This window comes from Rattus norvegicus, chromosome 3, assembly GCF_021556685.1.
Source record: "Rattus norvegicus strain SHRSP/BbbUtx chromosome 3, alternate assembly SHRSP_T2T, whole genome shotgun sequence".
In the NCBI taxonomy this organism is placed as follows: Eukaryota; Metazoa; Chordata; class Mammalia; order Rodentia; family Muridae; genus Rattus; species Rattus norvegicus.
The window spans coordinates 53,974,917-53,994,626 of record NC_141536.1 but is presented as its reverse complement, the minus strand read 5'-3'; the positions used below and the strand labels follow the sequence as shown (position 1 = coordinate 53,994,626).

At 38.7% G+C, this 19,710-nt stretch overlaps 1 protein-coding gene across 14 annotated transcripts in view; it reads right to left on the bottom strand.

Moving 5' to 3' along the window:
• The window catches only part of Ubr3 (ubiquitin protein ligase E3 component n-recognin 3), a 157,694-nt gene that overhangs the window by 40,919 nt on the left and 97,065 nt on the right, over nt 1-19,710 (bottom strand). For 8 of the 14 annotated variants that reach the window (XR_015682848.1, XR_015682852.1, XR_015682850.1 and 5 more), the window contains 6 exon segments: nt 19,372-19,460; nt 17,533-17,682; nt 13,401-13,534; nt 7,720-7,830; nt 2,930-3,142; nt 636-772 (listed from right to left, as the gene is read on the bottom strand). Coding sequence is in view for 6 of the 14 variants with exons in the window: in NM_001134550.3 (NP_001128022.2) it covers nt 636-772; nt 2,930-3,142; nt 7,720-7,830; nt 13,401-13,534; nt 17,533-17,682; nt 19,372-19,460 (834 nt within the window). In the remaining 8 variants the exon portion in view is untranslated. 14 annotated transcript variants of the gene reach the window in all.

Genomic DNA, 19,710 nt, shown 5'->3' with positions numbered 1-19,710 from the left:
TACGGCTCTCCACTTTCAGACATTCTCCAGAAGTCCTGCTTAGATGTGTGCATTGGATGATCCAGCTACTCAGCAACTCGGCTAATTCCCTAATTCAGAAGATGGAAACGAGTGCTGCTTCCCTGAGTCTGCCAGCCAAAGGCAGAGGCTAGCGCACCTGGCTGCTTGTTTTGTCTGCCTTCGCTGGCTTTCTAAACCACCTGGCATCTCCTAACACCAGGAGAGCCCTCACTTGGTTCATGTAAACAAAGAAACAAGTTCCACTCCTGCAGCTTTCATTTCTGTAATGAAGGCATATAACATGAGGTTTTAGTTCTCGGCATAAGCACTTAACAAGACTCCATCATACATAAAATGCCATATGTTAAGGGACTTATCTGCCCCAAGTATTAATAATATACTTTCCCCTTATGTTCCATGATGTTCAACAGCAGCCAAATTGTGTATCAAGTAATTTAAAAATAACTTCAGAAAATAACCTCCTGGGAGGCTATAAAACTAGCTAGACTCTTAACCAACATTAAAGATACATAACCTTTCTTTACACAAATACAAATGGTAACATAAAACAAAGATTCACTAAACAATAAAAAACTAATACTAAGGAAATACTAGTATCTATTACACATACCTACCTAGCAACAGAGTACATAAAGAGAAAGTCATTGTCTGGCGAGCCTGGGGTCTTGCTATAGTCTCTGTATTTCTTCTGAGTGGTGTTTTTTATATCTTTCATTACAGACTCCATTTCTTTACTTAGGTTGGTTTCTGACTATAAAAAAGTGAACATACATATAAAACTTATATTAATTCTCTTTAATAACAGCTTAAAACTGAAATATTTGACATATTAACATACTAGAAAATTCACATTAAATCAAAGGAGATGGAACATGAACAACTTTGCACAATTTAGTGCACAAAGAAAAATCAACCAAAACTGAATCTATCTTATTCAAATTCTGAATGGCAACTGATAATATCCAATTATGATAAAAACCAATTATGAATTATTATTTTGAGTTAGCAATACAAACTCTAGTCTAATCTAATGAGTACATAATGCTAAATAATATTTTAGAATCACTTCCATGTTTCTAAAAATGATGACTTTATTTAAGTTGAGTTTTCAAAGAAATATAGTATCAATGTCCTTTACTTTCAGGAAAATTTTAAATAAAATTTACACACCAAAAGCCCCTCAGATTCTAAAGGTAGTCTTCATTTGAGAAAGTAAATGCCAAGATGTAATCTGGATGGTTTAGTGTCCAAAGTTTTGTTTCATGGCAGAGCACTTGCCTAGTATGTGAGAAGCCTTAAGTTCAATTCTCAACACTACAAAAAAGTAGAATGGCAGGCATGGTAGAGGAGTAGTAAAGTATGTCACAGCCTTTAGGGGCTGTAACAGAAGTCTACACTATAGGTAAAATATATTAAGAGCTTAAACCACACAAATCCTACTGATGGGGATTAAAAAACAGAATCAGTTAGCCAATTCACATTACAGAAGACGAACTTGTAGTGAACAGTCACGTAGCATTTTCTAATACACACACATAAATAAAGACGTGTGTGAGAGTTGTTAATTTTTATTGCGTTCACTTGGCATGTGGACACATGCATACATGTACACGAGTGGGCTCACGCGTGCTACGGCACACGTAGAGAGGCCAGAGGACCGCCTGGCACCTTAGCTGTCTACTTCTGCCACGTGATCCTTAGGACTTGAACTCAGGCTATCAAGCTGAATCTCAATATAATAATGATATATTTTCAAACATTATATTTGATACTTATATGCTATATTATATTTGTACATTGAGACAGAGATAGAGTCGCGTACCATGGTACAGAATAGGCCACATATACTTTGGTGGTCCCTTAAAATTATATTGCCTAGAGACATCAAAGCCATTTGGTTTGTATAAATATATTCTGATGTTCACACAGAACATCACAATGGCAAAATTATCTACTGATGCCATTCTTGGAATCTATTCATTGCTAAAAAAGCAAAATAACAAGTATGTCTTTGCTTTGCTTTATTTGTAAATATCCCAACATCTAAAGAGCCTAACCATACTTAAGCTTGTGCTGGCTGGCTGTGTGTCTACTTGACACAAGCTAAAGTCATCAGAGAGGAAGGAGCCTCAATCGAAAAAATGCCTCCAAGGGATAAGGATACAGGCAAACTTGTAGGGCATTTTCTTAATTAGTGATTGGGGTGTGGGGGAAAAGGGGCCAGCCCTCCAGATGCAGAGGCAGGCGAATCTCTGTGAGTTTGAGGCCATCCTCTACATCAAGTCCAGGACAGCCTGGGGTAGTTATACTGAGAAACCTGTCCCGAGAGAGAGAGAGAGAGAGAGAGAGAGAGAGAGAGAGAGAGAGAGAGAGAGAGAGAGAGAGAGATAAGCAAGTCATGGGGAGCAAGCAAATAAGCAGCACCCTGTATGGCCTCAGTGTCAGCTCCTGTCCCCTTCATTGCCCTGTCTGAGCTCCTGTCCTGACTTCCTTTCATGATGAACAGTGATGTGGAAGTGTGAGCCAAATAAACCCTTTCCTCCCCAACTTGTTTTTGGTCATAGTGTTTCATCACAGCAATGAAAACCCTAACTAGGACAAAACTTAAGTTCATGATCTGGAAGACAATCTTAATACATTAAAATTATAATGATTTTGACTAAAGAAAAGCATAGCATCTGATAATTCCTTCTACAATTTTCATTCTGCTATTCAATAAGCACAAACAGAAGATATGAACTATAAAAATCAATTTCTACTAAATGTACAAAGGTCCAGGGTAATTTAGGAAAAAAAGAAAAGACTGTAGGGAGCAGGGAAGAGATGGGACTAAAGGGAGGGAGGGAGGAGGGAGGGAGACTGAAAAACAGACAAAGTTAATAAGTTAGCCAGGATATTTCTGCCTTACACTGATGCTTACTGGGAAAGCTCCCGGCCGTCCCTGCAGCTCCTCCACTTCCTTTATGAGATCTTGTGTGCTTTTGTTACTAGGACGTTGCCAAAGGTTATTTTCCACATTGCTTCCAGGATAACATGGAAGAACGCTGTTAGCAAACTGTCTGCAGAGTGGACATGTGAATTCTCCTTTGTCCACTGAGAAGCCCTGAAGAACCTGGTCATTCTGAAAGATGAAATAAAGAAATATCTGATTCAAACATTTGTAGTAAACACAAATTACACTACCATATTTTACAATAAACTGGCATACCATACAAAGAAAGGCATCTCTAAAGTGTCACAAAAAATAAAGTTTCTGGTTTAGTTGTCATGGTTAACAAAGCACTTCTTATAATACAGCATTATGTCATATTCACATGCAAGACACTATCCTTTCTTAAGTAATACCACAATATTTTTCTGTATAAGCAAACATTTAATATCTTTTTTCTGAGAAAGCTATATAAAATCTCAATTATTTATTTACATGGACCACAAAGCCCTTTACAACCTGGTTTCTCACTAGGTCTTTGGATATACAGATTTAAATGATTCAAAGGTACCTTACTACATCAAATGTTCGGGCACACTTCAGATGGTCACTATACCCTGTGTATACTTTAAATCAGTTAGCACTTTGTCCACCAAATACTGTCCACCAAATACTGTCAATTTAACAGATCAGAATCACCTAGGGGACAAACTTCTAGGCATGCATCTGAGGGAGTTTGTAGATTGATTCAACAGAGATGAGAGCCCCACTCTAAATGGGAGTAGCAACATTTCACAGACTAGAGTCTGAACTGGGAAAAAAGAAGGGGGGAAAGCAAGTTCTTGTCTCTCTCTGCTTCCTGTCTGGGAAGCAATATGTTCAGTGCCTCATGCTCCTGCTGCCATTCTACTGTACTCTCAAACTATGAGCCAAAGAAGTCCACCCATCCGTCTCTTGTCCTTCCTTCCTTCCTTCCCTCCCTTCTTTGCTGCCTTCTATTGCTTTTGTGAGGTATATCATCACACAATGAGAAAAGTAACAAACACACATCATAAACATCATAAATTCTTGAATAAAGGATCTGTCTTATTTATTGTTGTGTCCCCAAGATTCATCCCAGAATCTACAATACTCTAGACACTAAATAGTTATTGAAATGCATGATATGCTTAAGGACCATTTATTAGTTATTAATTAGCTTATTAATACTGTATCCTAGCCAGTCCCTTCTTTTCTGCTTCTTGGAACAGAAGTCACCCCTGCTTCTGCTGAGAAGCAGCCTCCCCGTGTGTGTTGTAGGAGTCCTTGGTCTACAGCCCTGTGGAGCCTTGGTCACTTGGTAGGTAACATCTTCTTTCTGTGTTTTGTTGTCTCTCCTGTCCTTTTTCAGTACATAAAAGTGTTCCAGTCTGCCTCATTCAGAATCTTGACCACACATCAAGCTGAAGTTAGGATAACTAGTTCATTAGCTTATTAGTCCTGAATTGATGAAAGCACAGCAGAGACCACAGGCAAAACTCAGACCATGGAGTGAGCACATGAATGGCACTAAGAGATAAAGTAAGGTTCATCCTATCAAGAGGAAAACAGGAAAGTATTGGCAAACCACGGACATATTTTAAGAAGGGAGTGAATGAAATAGAGTAAGAAAATCAGTATTGAAAGCAATCACAAAGAAGTCAAAAGAGGGCATACACAAAATATTAGTGGGAATAATGAAGGTAGATTAATGCCACGTGGTTCTCAAGAACAACCAATAGGATCATGGCTAGGGAATGAACAATGAAGAGCAGGAAAGAGAGAAATGCTTCTGAGTTAGAAACCAATAAAAAGAAAATTTACCTTTATAGTAGAAATGTTTTTAGGAAGATGAACTGAAAGACTGAAAAAGACTTCAGCTGTATGCAAGGTCAAGGGAAGGATTCTGAACCAAGAGACCACGACTTCTGCAGGGCTGTAGACAGGGACCTCTACAGCACACAAGGGGAGGATCTCCTCAGCAGAAGCAGGAGTGACTTCTATTCCAAGAAGCAGAAAAGGGGGCTGGAGAGATGGCTCAGCGGTTAAGAGCACCCGACTACTCTTCCAGAGGTCCTGAGTTCAATTCCCAGCAACCACATGGTGGCTCACAACCATCTGTAAAGAGATCTGATGCCCTCTTCTGGTGTGTCTGAAGTCAGCTACAGTGTACTTATATATAATAAATGAATAAAATCTTAAAAAAAAAAAAAAAAGAAGCAGAAAAGGGACAGGTAGGATACAGTCCCTTACTAGGGAATTAATTGTACTGTAAATGTAAGGAGAGAAGGGAATGTGTGGTGAACACACATGGATTTCATCAGAAGAAACAAAGGCTGGGGGATGGGGGGGTTGAGTTCTTAGGATTTAAGATTAAAATGTCTGGGTATGGGATGGCAGACTTGGTATAACTGCTGTGGCAAACAGGAAAGAAACAATGAAAGCAGGAACCTAAATTAGTAAATGTATTTATAGGCCATGGACATAATCTCAGTCTCTGAAATAGGAAATCTTGTTTGCATAACCACTTAGTTTTATGATTTTTTTACCATCTTCTAGTTTACTTCTATATCTAAAATCAAAAGAAGCTGACTAATGCCTGGGAATAAAGATAAACTAGGCTCAGCACAAGAAAGTGGGGTTAGGAAAGAGCTAATGAACAAGGAAATATGTAAAGGTTAAAAGTGCTGAAGATAACCCAGAAATGAACCCACACACCTATAGTCATGTGATCTTTGACAAAGGAGCTAAAACTATCCAATGGAAAAAAGATAGCATTTTTAACAAATGGTGCTGGTTCAACTGGAGGTCAGCATGTAGAAGAATGCAGATTGATCCATGCTTATCGCCCTGTACAAAGCTTATGTCCAAGTGGATCAAGGACCTCCACATCAAACCAGATACACTCAAACTAATAGAAGAAAAAGTAGGGAAGTATCTCGAACACATGGGCACTGGGGAACATTTCCTGAACAAAACACCAATGGCTTATGCTCTAAGAACAAGAATCAACAAATGGGACCTCATACAACTGCAAAGCTTCTGTAAGGTAAAGGACACTGTCATTAGGAAAAAACAGCAACCAGAAGATGGGGGAAAGATCTTTACCAATCCTACAACTGTTAGAGGGCTAATATCCAAAATATACAAAGAAATCATGAAGTTAAACTCCAGAGAACCAAATAACCCTATTAAAAACTGGGGTACAGAGCTAAACAAAGAATTTTCAGCTGAGGAATATCAAATGGCTGAGAAGTGCCTAAAGAAATGCTCAACATCCTTAGTCATCAGGGAAGTGCAAATCAAAACAACCCTGATATTCCACCTCACAATAGTCAGAATGGCTAAATTCAAATACTCAGGTTACAGCAGATGCTGGCAAGAATGTGGAGAAAGAAGAACACTCCTCCATTGTTGGTAGAATTGCAAACTGATACAACCATTCTGGAAATCAGTCTGGAGGTTCCTCAGGAAATTGGACATTGCACTACCTGAGGACCCAGCTATACCTCTCCTGGGCATATACCCAAAAGATGCTCCAACACACAACAAAGACACATGCTCCACTATGTTCATAGCAGCATTATTTATAATAGCCAGAAGCTGGAAAGAACCCAGATGCCCTTCAACAGAGGAATGGATTCAGAAAATGTGGTACATCTACAAAATGGCGTACTACTCAACTATCAAAAACAATGACTTCATGAAATTCATAGGCAAGTGGAATGAACTAGAAAATATCACCCTAAGTGAGGTTACTCAATCTCAGAAAAACACACTTGGTATGCACTCATTGATAAGTTGACATTAGCCCAAAAGCTTGAATTACCCAAGATACAATCTACAGACCTCATGAAGCTCAAGAAGAAGGATGACCAAAATGCAGATGCTTTACTCCTTAGTAAAAGGGGTAACAAAAACATTCATAGGAGATGATAGGGAGGCAAAGTTCAGAGCAGAGACTGAAGGAATGGTCTTTAGAGCCTGCCCCACATGTGGCCCATATATATACAGCCACCAAAACTAGATAAGATGGATGAAGCTAAGAAGTGCAGGCTGACAGGAACCGGATATAGATGTCTCCTGAGAGGCACAGCCAGAGCATGTCATACAGAGGTCAATGCCAGCAGCAAACCATTCAACTTAGAAGGGGACCCCCATTGGAGGAATTAGAGAAAGGACTGAAAGAGCTGAAGAGGCTTGCAACCCCATAAGAACAATGCCAACCAACCAGAGCTCCCAGGGACTAAACCACTACCTAAATAATATACATGGACTGACCCAGGGTTCCAACTGCGTAGGTAGTAGAGAATAGCCTTGTTGGGCAACAATGGAATGAGAAGTCCTTGGTCCTGCCAAAGTTGGGCCCCCAGTGTAAGGGAATGTGGGGGGAGGGGGGAACAACCCTTACAGAAGAAGGGCGCTTATGGACAGGAAACCGGGAAAGGGAATAACATTTGAAACGTAAATAAAGAAATATCCAATAAAAGGAGGAAAAAAAAAGTGCTGAAGACAGTGAAAATAAGAAAGGGTGATCACGTGACAAGATGACCCATAAGGCAATGGAGCTTAGCACTGCAGAGCAACAACAATCAAGACTAAGACCAACAATGGGGAGGCACAGGAGTCAGCTGTCAAAGTATAAAATAACAATCCCTCAGACTGAAGAGGAACTGGGATGTGTATGGTACAAAAATAATAATACCTGCGAAGGTAACAGACACCTTTCAATTTTCTTCTAATCAACTTACCCGTAATGATTCCATATAGGACTTATGACAATCTATGTGCAACGTGTGGCCACAAGTTTGTACATAAACACCTCCTTCCCAGCCAATTGATACTGCCAAAAGGCAAGAACTCTTCAAAGAGAAATAAAAGACAAAGAATTAATTTTAAAGAATTACTAACATAAAAAATAATTATGAATATATTGAGATACATTCAATCAAACTTGCCATGTTTCTATGTATATCCTAAAACATAGTTTGTAGCTTTTTTTTTTAGCATTTTGATATTAATTAACAAATGATAGCCCTAAAGCAAGATCTTTAAAATTAGAATACTGTAAGTTTTAGTCTCCAAATATCCAAACTTACAATAAAGGAGAATAAATATCATAGACAATACGTTTTCTATCCCATAACATGTAAGTTCACAACATTATAGTTTAAAGGCTAGTCCGTAAAATGCCTTCCATAAAAACATAAGGACCTAAGTTTAGACTCAGTCCCTATGTCAAGCTAGGTACAGCAGGACACGTCTGTACTCCTACACTGGGAATAAAGACATAGGCAGCTGCATCCTGGAGCTAAACTCAAGAGAAGAGTTCCAGGTTCAGTGAGAAACTCTATCTCAGACCATGAGTCACAGAGTGATTGAGGAAGGCACCCAACATCAACCGTTGGGTGGGCACATGCACACACACGTTCATACAGAAAACGTGTTGTTGTGCTGACTCCACTGCTGCTGGTCAGTTCATATGTGCACTGGCCTCTCCACTTCTGCATCAACAGTTTCATTTTGGAATTCAGACCTCTCTCCCTTGTGTCTCTTACCCTCCCCTGTTTATACTGAAGGGACGCTTGTACTCCCCACAGAAGTGCTGCTCTCATCACTGAAACTGCACCTGCTATGGAATCAGTAATTTCCCCATCCTATAATCCTGGCTGCCTTGCCTGAGGAAGGGAGGGAGGGAGGGAGGGAGGGAGGGAGGGAGGGAGGGAGGGAGGGAGGGATAAACAGACGAATGGATGGATGGAAGGACGGACAGAAAAATATATAGATGCTTTTTCCCAAGGCAGAGAGCAGATCTTTCTAGCTCAGTTCCCTGGCTAACATAAAATCGCTATGTCAGAACTATCGTCCTCCCCATAAAGCTTTCCTTCCTCTTGACTTAGAACTCCAGAAGCATTTACTCACTGTCAAAAAGAAAATTAAGTCATTCTCTATCAACCCTTATTTCCCTGCACACCACAATATGAGTTCCCAAGCCCTATAACACACTATAAGCGAGATAAAGACTTCAAAAATCAACGTTCCTTCCCTTTCTCCTTTTCTGTTGTCTCATTTTCATCATCTGATCTGCCAAATAGCATTTAGGACTAAGCCTGAATTCATCCTGTAGGATTTGCAGTAATAAGATGGGCAGAGTCATATGAGATACAAAGGACATGAGTGACGACCACATAATCAAGTATTTGAAAGCTGTCATAAAAAATGTTTTACATGCTTAAAAATAATGTAAATCTTTACATTTTCAATGTTGGAAAGAAATTTACATATCATAATGCAAGGTCTTTAAATGTTTTTAAATCCAATGTTCCAATAGTTAATTAAAATTCTTCATGAGAACATAAAAGTTGGAAATACTGCACAGGGGCTAGCAAGATGGCTCAGCAGGGAAGAACATTTGCCATACAAGTATGAGGACCAGAGTTTAATCCCTAGAACCCACAGTGGGAAGGAGACAACTAACTCCCCTGGAGTTTGAGCCACACACACATACGAGCTATAAAAAGAAAGACAAGTATGAAATGCCTCTCCAGATAAAGACGTGCAGCCGCATAAACCAAACACTCACAGCAGGTAAGCAGGGCCCCATTGTTACAAACCAGAAAAACAACAGGAAGCCTGCTCATCTCTGTTTTATGTTTTGGAGATCCTTAAAATAGAAACAGATTTGAGGGCTACATCATTTCCAAGTCAGTGAGTAGTCAGTTAATAAACATGCTGTTCTCTTCAGACAGTATTATAAAAAATATGAATAATCTTAACTTTAGAAACACTAGTTAATGGTTTTGTTTGTTTATTAAGTACTTTTGAGACAGGGTCTAATGTAGGCTGTTCTTAACTCATTACATAGCCTAGGATGATGGCCTTAAACTCTTGATCTTCATGCCTCCACCTCTGAAGCACTACAATCACAGGCATGCTACCACCACCCTGGCCAGTTGTTAGCTTTAAAACTGAAGATAGTAGCCACTGGCCTCTGTAACAGATGCCTTATTTCAGTTTGCTAGAGTCAAAAGTCCAGGGAAACTGTCATGAGAAAATATTTTAGAGAGATTTTGACTATACGTCCACTCATTTGTTGTGATTTGCCCTGGAGTTATCTGTATTTTGATGCTAATTCCACTGCCCCAAGGGCAGCTGCCTGGTCAGTACTCAGGACTCAGGTGACTTCACCAGAACCTTCTCCCCATTGAATTTGTAAAATACATTTGAAGGGCAGGTACAGGATAGGAGGAGGCCTGTCATTGGAGAAGGAAGGAAGGATGGGCAGGAGAGAAGTCTGAAGGAAGAGGAGGAGTCTGGAATGAAAAGGAGGAAGAGACAGGAGGGAGAGGGAGAGAAGCCATGGCAGGACAATATGGCAAAGACAAGAAATGAAAATACTACTAAGGTCAGTAAGTTGTGATAGACGCCATGTCCAAAATCAACTCAAGGCTCAGGTTCCCTCTCCCCCATGTCACATTGCCCTAGTTTCTACAGTAAACATACATGCTACTTACATAACTGCATCTCTGTATGTAAGTTCTGCAACATGCACAGCTAAATTCTATAATCCATATCAGTGGCAAATCAAGTTACCCTTCTGCCCATGAGTGGAGTCTATTCTAGCCAAAACCCCTGCCCTCTGTCTTATAATCATTCAGTAACAAGTAAAAGAAGTTTCTATTCCCCAGAGAGGAGGGACTAACCCTGAAGGAGAATACAAAATCAACATTGGCCCCAACATTCAGGCACAAGTTCAAGAAACATACCATATAACTACTACAGAAGTACACGGAAATATTGCCATCAAGAGAAAAATCTAATAGTTATTAATGCAAGAACACAACAGTCAAGGTCAGTTCAGAGCCTTTCATTTAAAACCAAGCAAACTTATTTTGAAATGAACTATTTTACCTTAGAAAGTGATACCCAAGAAATCTTCTTTTATTAGATCTCTTTTCCTCACAATTATCGAACTGGGCTATATTTTGATTGAATTAAAAATTTTTTAAAAATTTTCAGGTCTGGGAGATGACTCAGCAGGTAAAGGACCTATAGGCCACACAGTTCTGATCCCAGAACCCACAGGAGAACCAGTCAGGTACAGCAGCTTCCTGTGCACCATATGTGTGCCTGGTGTCTGCAGAAGGCAGAAAAGTGTGTGAGATCTCCTAGGACTGGAGGTAATACAGTTGTAAGCTGCCACGTGGATTCTGGGAATTAAACCTGGGACCTTTGGAAGAGCAGCCAAAGAGCAGACTGCTGAGCCATCCCTCCAGTCCTCAAATAAACATTTTCAAGGGGAATCCTGTTGGTAAGATTGTAGTAAGATCGTTCTTTTGTGCAGCATGTTTGAAGATTTCTTTTGATTCCTGTGTATGTGTCTGTGACTGTGTATGTGCCGCAGGTGCACAGACCGCCATGGAGGCCAGAAGAAGGGTTCTATCTAGATCCTTGGAGGTGGAGTCACAGCAGTTGTGAGCCAGCTGACATGTGTGCTGGGGACTGCACTCGGGTCCTGGAAGAGCAGCAAGTGCTCATAGCCGCTGCCATCTATCTTTCCAGCCCCTGCTTGTACCATCGCTTACCATCTGATTAGGTGCACTTTTGACATAATACTTTGCATTTTATTTGAATCGCTTTCAGTCAAATGTATAAAGGTGAATAACAAAGCCAAATAAAAAGAAAACTTTTTTCCCACGTGTAATGTGTGGTGTTTGTATCTAGCCTGCTTGCCTGGAGGGTCTTGCTTCCTCACAGCAGTAACTAAGACACTCATATACGTAAAACAAAATAAACCTTTAAAAAAAAATGTAAGGGTAGAAATAGACTCCAAAGTTGTCTTCTGACCTCTACAAAGACATCATGGTCTGCATGCCCCTCCTACACAAACACAAACATCATTCATGCATTCAGACACATTAATAATAATGATGTCAATAAAGCAGATATATACACAATACATTTTAAAATAACCATACCTTCACTTTGAAAACTCTGAAAATAGACCCATGATCATTCATTGTCATCGAAATTGCATTGTAAGGCTAACATGAGAGGTCCTAATTAGCTACCCTAACTATCAAAAAGGCCACTTCACATTTATGACCAGAAAGGTCACTGCAGAAAAGATCCCTTGCACCCTTTACAAATAAGAAAATTGAGGTTTAGTATGCTTGGCCAAATGTACACAGCTTTAGAAAAAAATCCCTTTTCCTTTTCCTATACTGGACTGAGACTTGTGCTAATATACACAATGCCTCCCTGACTAGAACCACAAGCTCCTCCTAAGTCACCAGCAACCCCACTCCATGAATTGGAAGCGAAGTGGCTGGGCTACTGTTGATTGTAAGCAAGTGTGTCTTCTGTCTGCGCTACTGCAACACACAGGCAAGGAAGAACTATTTGGAGAGCAATCAAAACAATAATTTATAGTTAACTAAAATGACACTTGTTTTTAAAGTATTTTAAACTACTATATGTTTACCTAATTCAGGATTTATTGGATTTAATCTACAAAAGTGAGGAAATTTTATTTGATAATCTTCTCAAAAACGATGAGAATGGACAGTTCTGGAGTTGGAGGCCATGTTCTCACATTGGGTAGGGAAGTGCTCTGCACTGAGATGTTGCAGTTAAAGAGCTGCTGCTGTCAGGGTAAGGTCTCTCACTAGTGCTATTGAGTGCTAAGGCTTATGCAGAAGCCGGGAACAACTGACTAATGGACTCTACCTCTCCTTTACATTTTGAAAGTACCATATGGACCCTGTGCATCTTTACATAACAGTAAAAGGTGGTAAGAAATTCACACACTAAGGAAGTTATTTTAATACCTACTTTATTTCATTAAAGTAAATTGTGTAGACTTCACAATAAACATTTAAAATATACATCACACTTATTATTTTAATTTTTATTAATAGAAATTTATTATGCTACTACCCACATACTAATTATTAAGATTTTTCAACTAAACTTCATGGTTTGAAATCAGAATGCCATTTTAAGAGAAAAAAATAGTTTAAACTAAAATTCTGGAGGCAAATCATCATCAATCTTGCCATCAAAATTACAATTCAAGGGGCTAGAAACGTGGCTCAGCTGTTAAGAGCACTTGCTGCTCTTACAGAGCTCTGATCCAGTTTCAGTTCCCAGCACCCACATGGTAGCTCACAAGTATCCATAGCCCAGTCTGATGTTCCTTGACTTCCACAGACACCAGGCACACACATGGTGCACTTACACACACGTAGGCAAAACAGTTACACACATACAATAGAAACAAACAAACAAACAAACAGGGATGTAGCTCAGTGGTAAATCTTGCTTAGTATGGATAAGACCCTAGATTCAGTCCTGAGCACCATTAGCAGGAGGAGGAGGAAGAGGAAAGAAGAGGAGCAAGATCAAGACTGTTCTAGAATAAAATACTTACATCTTTAAAATAACGTTGCAGTAATGAAAGCCTCACATCGTGAACGGCTGCACATGTGTCCCAAGGGTAAATCTGTTCCTCTTCAGTGATAGGCAACTTTTTTGGCTCAACATTGTCCCGGCACTGACCTAAAACTAAGTAGCAACAGAGACAAAAGGTCATTAAATAATACACACCTAATTTACCACAACAACCCAGGTTATCTACCACAACGACCAACAGTAAATTTACAATTTTTCAATTTTTTCAAATATCAAAAATTAATTCTATTTAAATGTCAATCATTAATGTTTAACTCTTTTATTTAAATGTTCTGAAGGTCTTAATCCTAGCAATCAGAAAGCAAAGGCAGATGTTTCTCTCTGAGTTTGAGGCCACGCAGTGATCTACACAGTGACTGAGTTTCAGGACAAAACAAAAAGTGTTTAGTTGTCAAGTAAATAAAGGCCCAAGATCTGACAACAGTCACTCTTAAAATAATATTCAGAGATGGTAGGACATCCCTTTAATCCAGCACTTGAGAGGTAGAGGTGGGAAGATCTTTGTGAGTTCCAGACCAGTCAGGGCTACGAAGTAAAGACCCTTACATCACAAGGATAATAATAAAATAAGTATGAATGCATGGTGGATGATTTCCTAAGTATGTCACAAAAAAACAAAACAAAACAAACAAACAAAAAACCCCTAGAAACTATGCCTATTCCATGTCAAGCTACTTCATTTGTAAACACAACCAGACTCCACCCTACTCCCCTACCCAGCTCCCAGGGGCTCAACCACCATCCAAAGAGTACACAGGGATGGACCCATGGCTCCAGCCACATATATAGCAGAAGAAGGCCTTGTTGGGCACCAATGTGAGGAGAAGCCCTTGGTCCTGCTGAGATTCGATGCCCCAGTGTAAGGGGGATGTCAGGGTGTTGAGGTAAGAGTGAGTGGGTGGGGGAACACCCTCATAGAAGCAGGGGGAAGGGGTTTGGGAGAGGGGGGAACTGGGAAAGCGGATAACATTTGAAATGTAAATACATAAAATATTCAATAAAAAAACCAAACCAAAATAAAAAAGAAAAAAGGAAAAAGGAAAAGGAAGCAGTGCTGCTGGGAGAAAGCAGTGAGCCCAAGGCTGGAGAACTGCATGAGGTGACAAGGACAAGTTTTCCATCACTGAGGGGATAACTTATGAGGAACGAAGGAAGAGAAACAGGACAAGTTAAAGAAATTTAGTATCAGAAAGCATGGTGCAAGTGTCAGATGTTATGTTCACACACTCAGGCAAAAAAAAAAAATCTGGTAAAAGATAAAGGCTAAAGTATTTAACTTTATGGGTTACCAACCCCTCGTCATAGCTATCACCTAAAACAGAACTCTGACATGGATCCTCCTAACACGATGCCATCAGAAGAACATGCTGTACAATGCCCTTCTCCAAATGTTTACTCTGAACCTACAATAAGAGAATAATCACACCAATCTACACATCCAGTCTATGAACAGTCAATCTTGGGAAAAGACCTTGAGAGACTATTCTAAATTTAAAAAAGCCACACAAATGACAACTAAACAAAGAAGAAAATATATGCTATAAAAGATACTACTGGTTCCTACCTCAAAGAAATAGATAGTTGAGGTGAAAAGTTAGGTCAGTTAGATGTACATACTCACTCTACAATATAGGCATGTATCAAAACATCCCAATTATTAGAAAAACAAAAAGCAAAAGTTTAGATAACTGGGAAATTTAGAATATAAACATAGTATGTAGTATTGATATTAGATCTGTTGATTGTGATAGTGGACAAGGATGCTTATGCTTCATGCCCATACACGCATGTGTTTTCTGAGAACACAAAGGAGCAGATGGACAACTGGTAGCAGGTAGAAGGTATTCAACTTTCTGAATACACAAAACATGGAGAAAAAATTGGGAGTCAGACATAAATATGGCAGGAGAAAACGAACTAATGCTATAATTTTGTAAGTATAAAACATCAAAAACCAAAAGGATTACAAACACAGACATATCATATCACACAGTCCATATACGTTCTTTTTTTTTTTTTTTCCGGAGCTGGGGACCGAACCCAGGGCCTTGTGCTTCCTAGGCAAGCGCTCTACCACTGAGCTAAATCCCCAACCCCGCATATACGTTCTAAAACACCACTGCACCACAATTTGTGTATTTTTTTAATGTATCATTGAAATAAAAATAGTACTTTTTAAAAATGCATTTGCAGGGAAAGAGCTTCTCTAAGGAAGGGAATAGTGTACGCGATACACCTGGCTTTAGGAGAGATTTCAAGTAACTGTGGAAATAAAGCATAGAATCGAGAGGATGCTCAAGCTAAAATAGCAGGCTGTATAATCCTAAATACACTACCAAATTCATTCATAGAATTCTGCTGAGGGTTTTTGCATCTACACTTGGTAATGCATTCTAGTGCTTACGTATGAAGAGAACACTAACCTCACATGGTAACTTTAAAAAATGGCCCTTCCTCTTTATTTTTGACATTTCAGAAGGCTTGCTATTAAATCTTTTAATATTCAACAGAATTTGCTTTCCTGTACTTTTCTTTGTTGACAGGGATTCTGACCTTTCTGCCTCCATCCCTCCTGAGTGCAGAGATCACAGGTATAAATCATCACCCCTAATTATACATCCAACTCAACGCTCTGTGCACAGAGCAAGTATTCTACCAGCTGGGCTGCATCCTGAGGTCACCTTCAACCTCCTATGTCTTTACGTCTAAAGTAAATCTCTCCTTTTAAAAAAAATAAACTATTTCTTTTAATTTTATACATTTTGGGTATTTTCCCTGCATATATGCCTGGGTAAGGTTGTTAAATCCTCTATAACTGTAGAAACAAAACAATTGCTATGTGGGTGCTAAGAATTCAACCTGGGCCCTCTGGAAGAGCAGCCAGCTGTCTTAACCAATAAGCCTCCTCTAAAGCCCAAAAGTGAATTTCTTATCCATAGCATATAATGTGGACATCTTTAAAATTCACTCTCTTAATCTCTATCTTCTAAGTAGGAAACTAAGTTCACTGTATTTCCAAGATTACTAACAAAGAGCTTAATTCTGCAACCATGCTCTTTGTTTGCTATTTGTTCATTCATTACTGCTCTCTTCGTAGTTAAATTATCTAATGTGGAATTTTGAGTCCCTTCCCATTTTTTTTTCTTTTTTTTCGGGGCTGGGGATCAAACCCAGGACCTTGCCCTTCCTAGGCAAGCGCTCTACCACTGAGCCAAATCCCCAACCCCCCCATTTCTTTAATATGATTTTTTATTTTTTTCTTGCTAAGGAGGTTGTTTTTGTGGTTACCTGGAAGATAGAATTAACATTTCACTTTATAAGAGGGAATTTTAAATTAATATCTACTTAGCTTCAAAAACATATAAACTTCTATTCCACCCCATCCTCTACCTCTTACTCCGTGTTTTTATGTAAATGCCTCTGCGTTTTACTTAAAAATACACTGATACTGATTTAAAATCTAGATATGCAGTTCTTCACAGACTTACTCTGTTCATACTTCCTGTTGAGGAAGAAATAAATTCATCAAAACAAGTTCGTCTAAGAACTATTACTACTTCAAAATACCTCAGAATGGGAAAAAAATGGACAACATTCAGACCAATTTTTAAAATGTTATGAAAGATAATTGGCAAACAACATCTACACGCTGTGTCAGGAACTACTTCTGCATGCTATTTCTTTTTTCTTTTTTCTTTTTTCTTTTCTTCTTCTTTTTTTCTTTTTTTCGGAGCTGGGGACCGAACCCAGGGCCTTCCGCTTGCTAGGCAAGCGCTCTACCACTGAGCTAAGTCCCCAACCCCCTTCACGCTATTTCAAGAATCTACGAAACTGAAGCAGAACTGGCAGGACCTGTGATACAGTTAGAATATTTAAATGGACAACACTGATAGACCTCAGAGGCAGGACATGCAATACAGTTAGAGTATTTAAATGGACAACACTGATAGACCTCAGAGGCTTATAGATTTTAGAACAGCTACATGAATGAGAAAACTGAACTCTAATACAAGATCCCATTTAATATCCAGGTATCTGTTATAGACGCCATTCTCTAAAATGTTTCTATCAAAAAGTTTCTTTGAATTCACCTGATGATGCTTGTAACAGTACAACCAGTCCTGTAGGTCTGTCTTCAGAAGAAGGACCACTCTGTCCACAAATAACACAGTCATACACAGCTTCAGAAACTTGAGGTTCTGCTGTGGTAATTTCCATAGGAATATCGTTTTCAGGAGAATCTGGAAGGGGAAAGTTATAACTCTTAAAAGAAAAGTCCCTCTTCAATATGCACTCCCCGAAAAGATCCATTCCAAATACTTTTTAAGTTAAACACTAACAAAACTTTATCATAATACAACTGAGTCCATTGTTCAAGTAAAATGTCAGCTCTATGAAAGAACAAAAATGTGAAGTTGATTAAAACAACTTTAAATAATGCATGAGTCAATATTTTGCTGTAAAATTATTACAATTACAGGTAAAAGTTGATACTAAAAAACAGAAGCAAAAATATCCATGTAGGAGGATGGAGAGATGTCTCAGGTTAAGAGCACTGGGTGCTCTTCCCGAGGCCCTGAGTATAAATCCCAGTAACCACATAAGTGGGATCTGATACCCATTTCTGTCACACGGGCATACGTGCAAATAAAGCACTCATATACATAAATAAGTAATCTTTAAAAAACTCTGTAAGAGAAAATTTTAATTACATTTTTAAGGAACAGGTCATTTGTTTTAGTTTACACTGAGGTTCTGAAGAGAGAAAATTCGTAAGGTGGCAACTCTTATTTTAAAGTTGGTAGCAGCATAACATAGAAAAACAGAGGAATCACTGGTTCCTAATGCTCTATTTCAGTAATATCTCTCAAGTAACTGTCATCAGGGTTTATACAAGGAAACCATTGGATATCCTCATATTATGTGTTAATAAGGCAGAACTATTACAGAAAACAACAATGATCTGGTAATATATCACTAACAATAAGAAATTAATAGCAAGGCATATAGCAGACACAGAAAGGTAAATATCAGGTATTTTCTCGTATATGTAGAAACTACTAAACTTAAGATATGATAATTTGAAAGAAGAACTATTATAGAGAAAACAAGGAGGAAAAATATTTTTTAAGTAGACTGTTCATAGCTCTACAATCACATAAGAAATGGTACTTCTCCTCATTATAAAAATCCTAATGCCAATATGAACTGAATTAAAAGGTGAACCTGATGTTTAGAAATATCAATGTGATGGCACTCAAAAATATTTTAAAATATTTTAAATCATTATACTAATCACTGCACTTAATTAATTAATTAATCACTATATTTCAAAATATTTTAAAAATCACTATAAGGACCTTAGAATAACTTGAGAGAAGACCATCAAAATAAATAATCAAATGCTTATTGACAGACCTGACATATGTGAGGGCAGATATATAGAGAACCAAGTCCCCTTAACAACTGCCTCTGCTCAACAACAAAATGGCTAAAATAACGATCTAATCTCAGGCAGGCAATATGGTTCCGAGGGTAAGGACACTTGCCCCCAACCTGACAACCTGAGCTCCATCCCCAGAACCCACATGGTAGAAGGAAAAAGTTGTCCTATGACCTCCACACACTGTAGCCATGGGCACACCTGTACCCATGTGCACGCACAATAATTAAACCACTAATCTGATCATTCTATTACTCTACTGTTTAAATAAAGACAGTAAATTATCTGTACTATTAAAACTGGTAGGGGTTGGGGATTTGGCTCAGTGGTAGAGCGCTTGCCTAGCAAACGCAAGGCCCTGGGTTCGGTCCCCAACTCCGGAAAAAAAAAAAAATAGAAAAAAAAAAAACTGGTAAAGATTCAGATTAAATTATCACTATAAATAATAACTAGTTGTAAGAGCTTCAAACTAAAATTTCTGACTTACCGACATCCATTGCAGTCTCCATAAAGCTTTTCTGTCGTGAGGCAAACTCTGCAAGCAATTTCTGCTGCCTTTCTCTAGCCTTTTGGCGCCTAAAGAGAAATACAATTATAAATATATGATGTGTTCAAAACCAATCTACTGTCTTTCAGGAACATATGATGTAAAAATGGCCACAAAATCAAGAGCTTCCTTTTTCCTGAATTACTATATTAAATTTCATGCAAGATTTGAATGTGCCTGAGCTGATTCTATCCTTTCCAAATGGCTTCAAACCTACTGTCTGTATAAGTAAAAATAAAAGCTAATTATCTATTTTAGAGTATGAAACAATGGATAGAT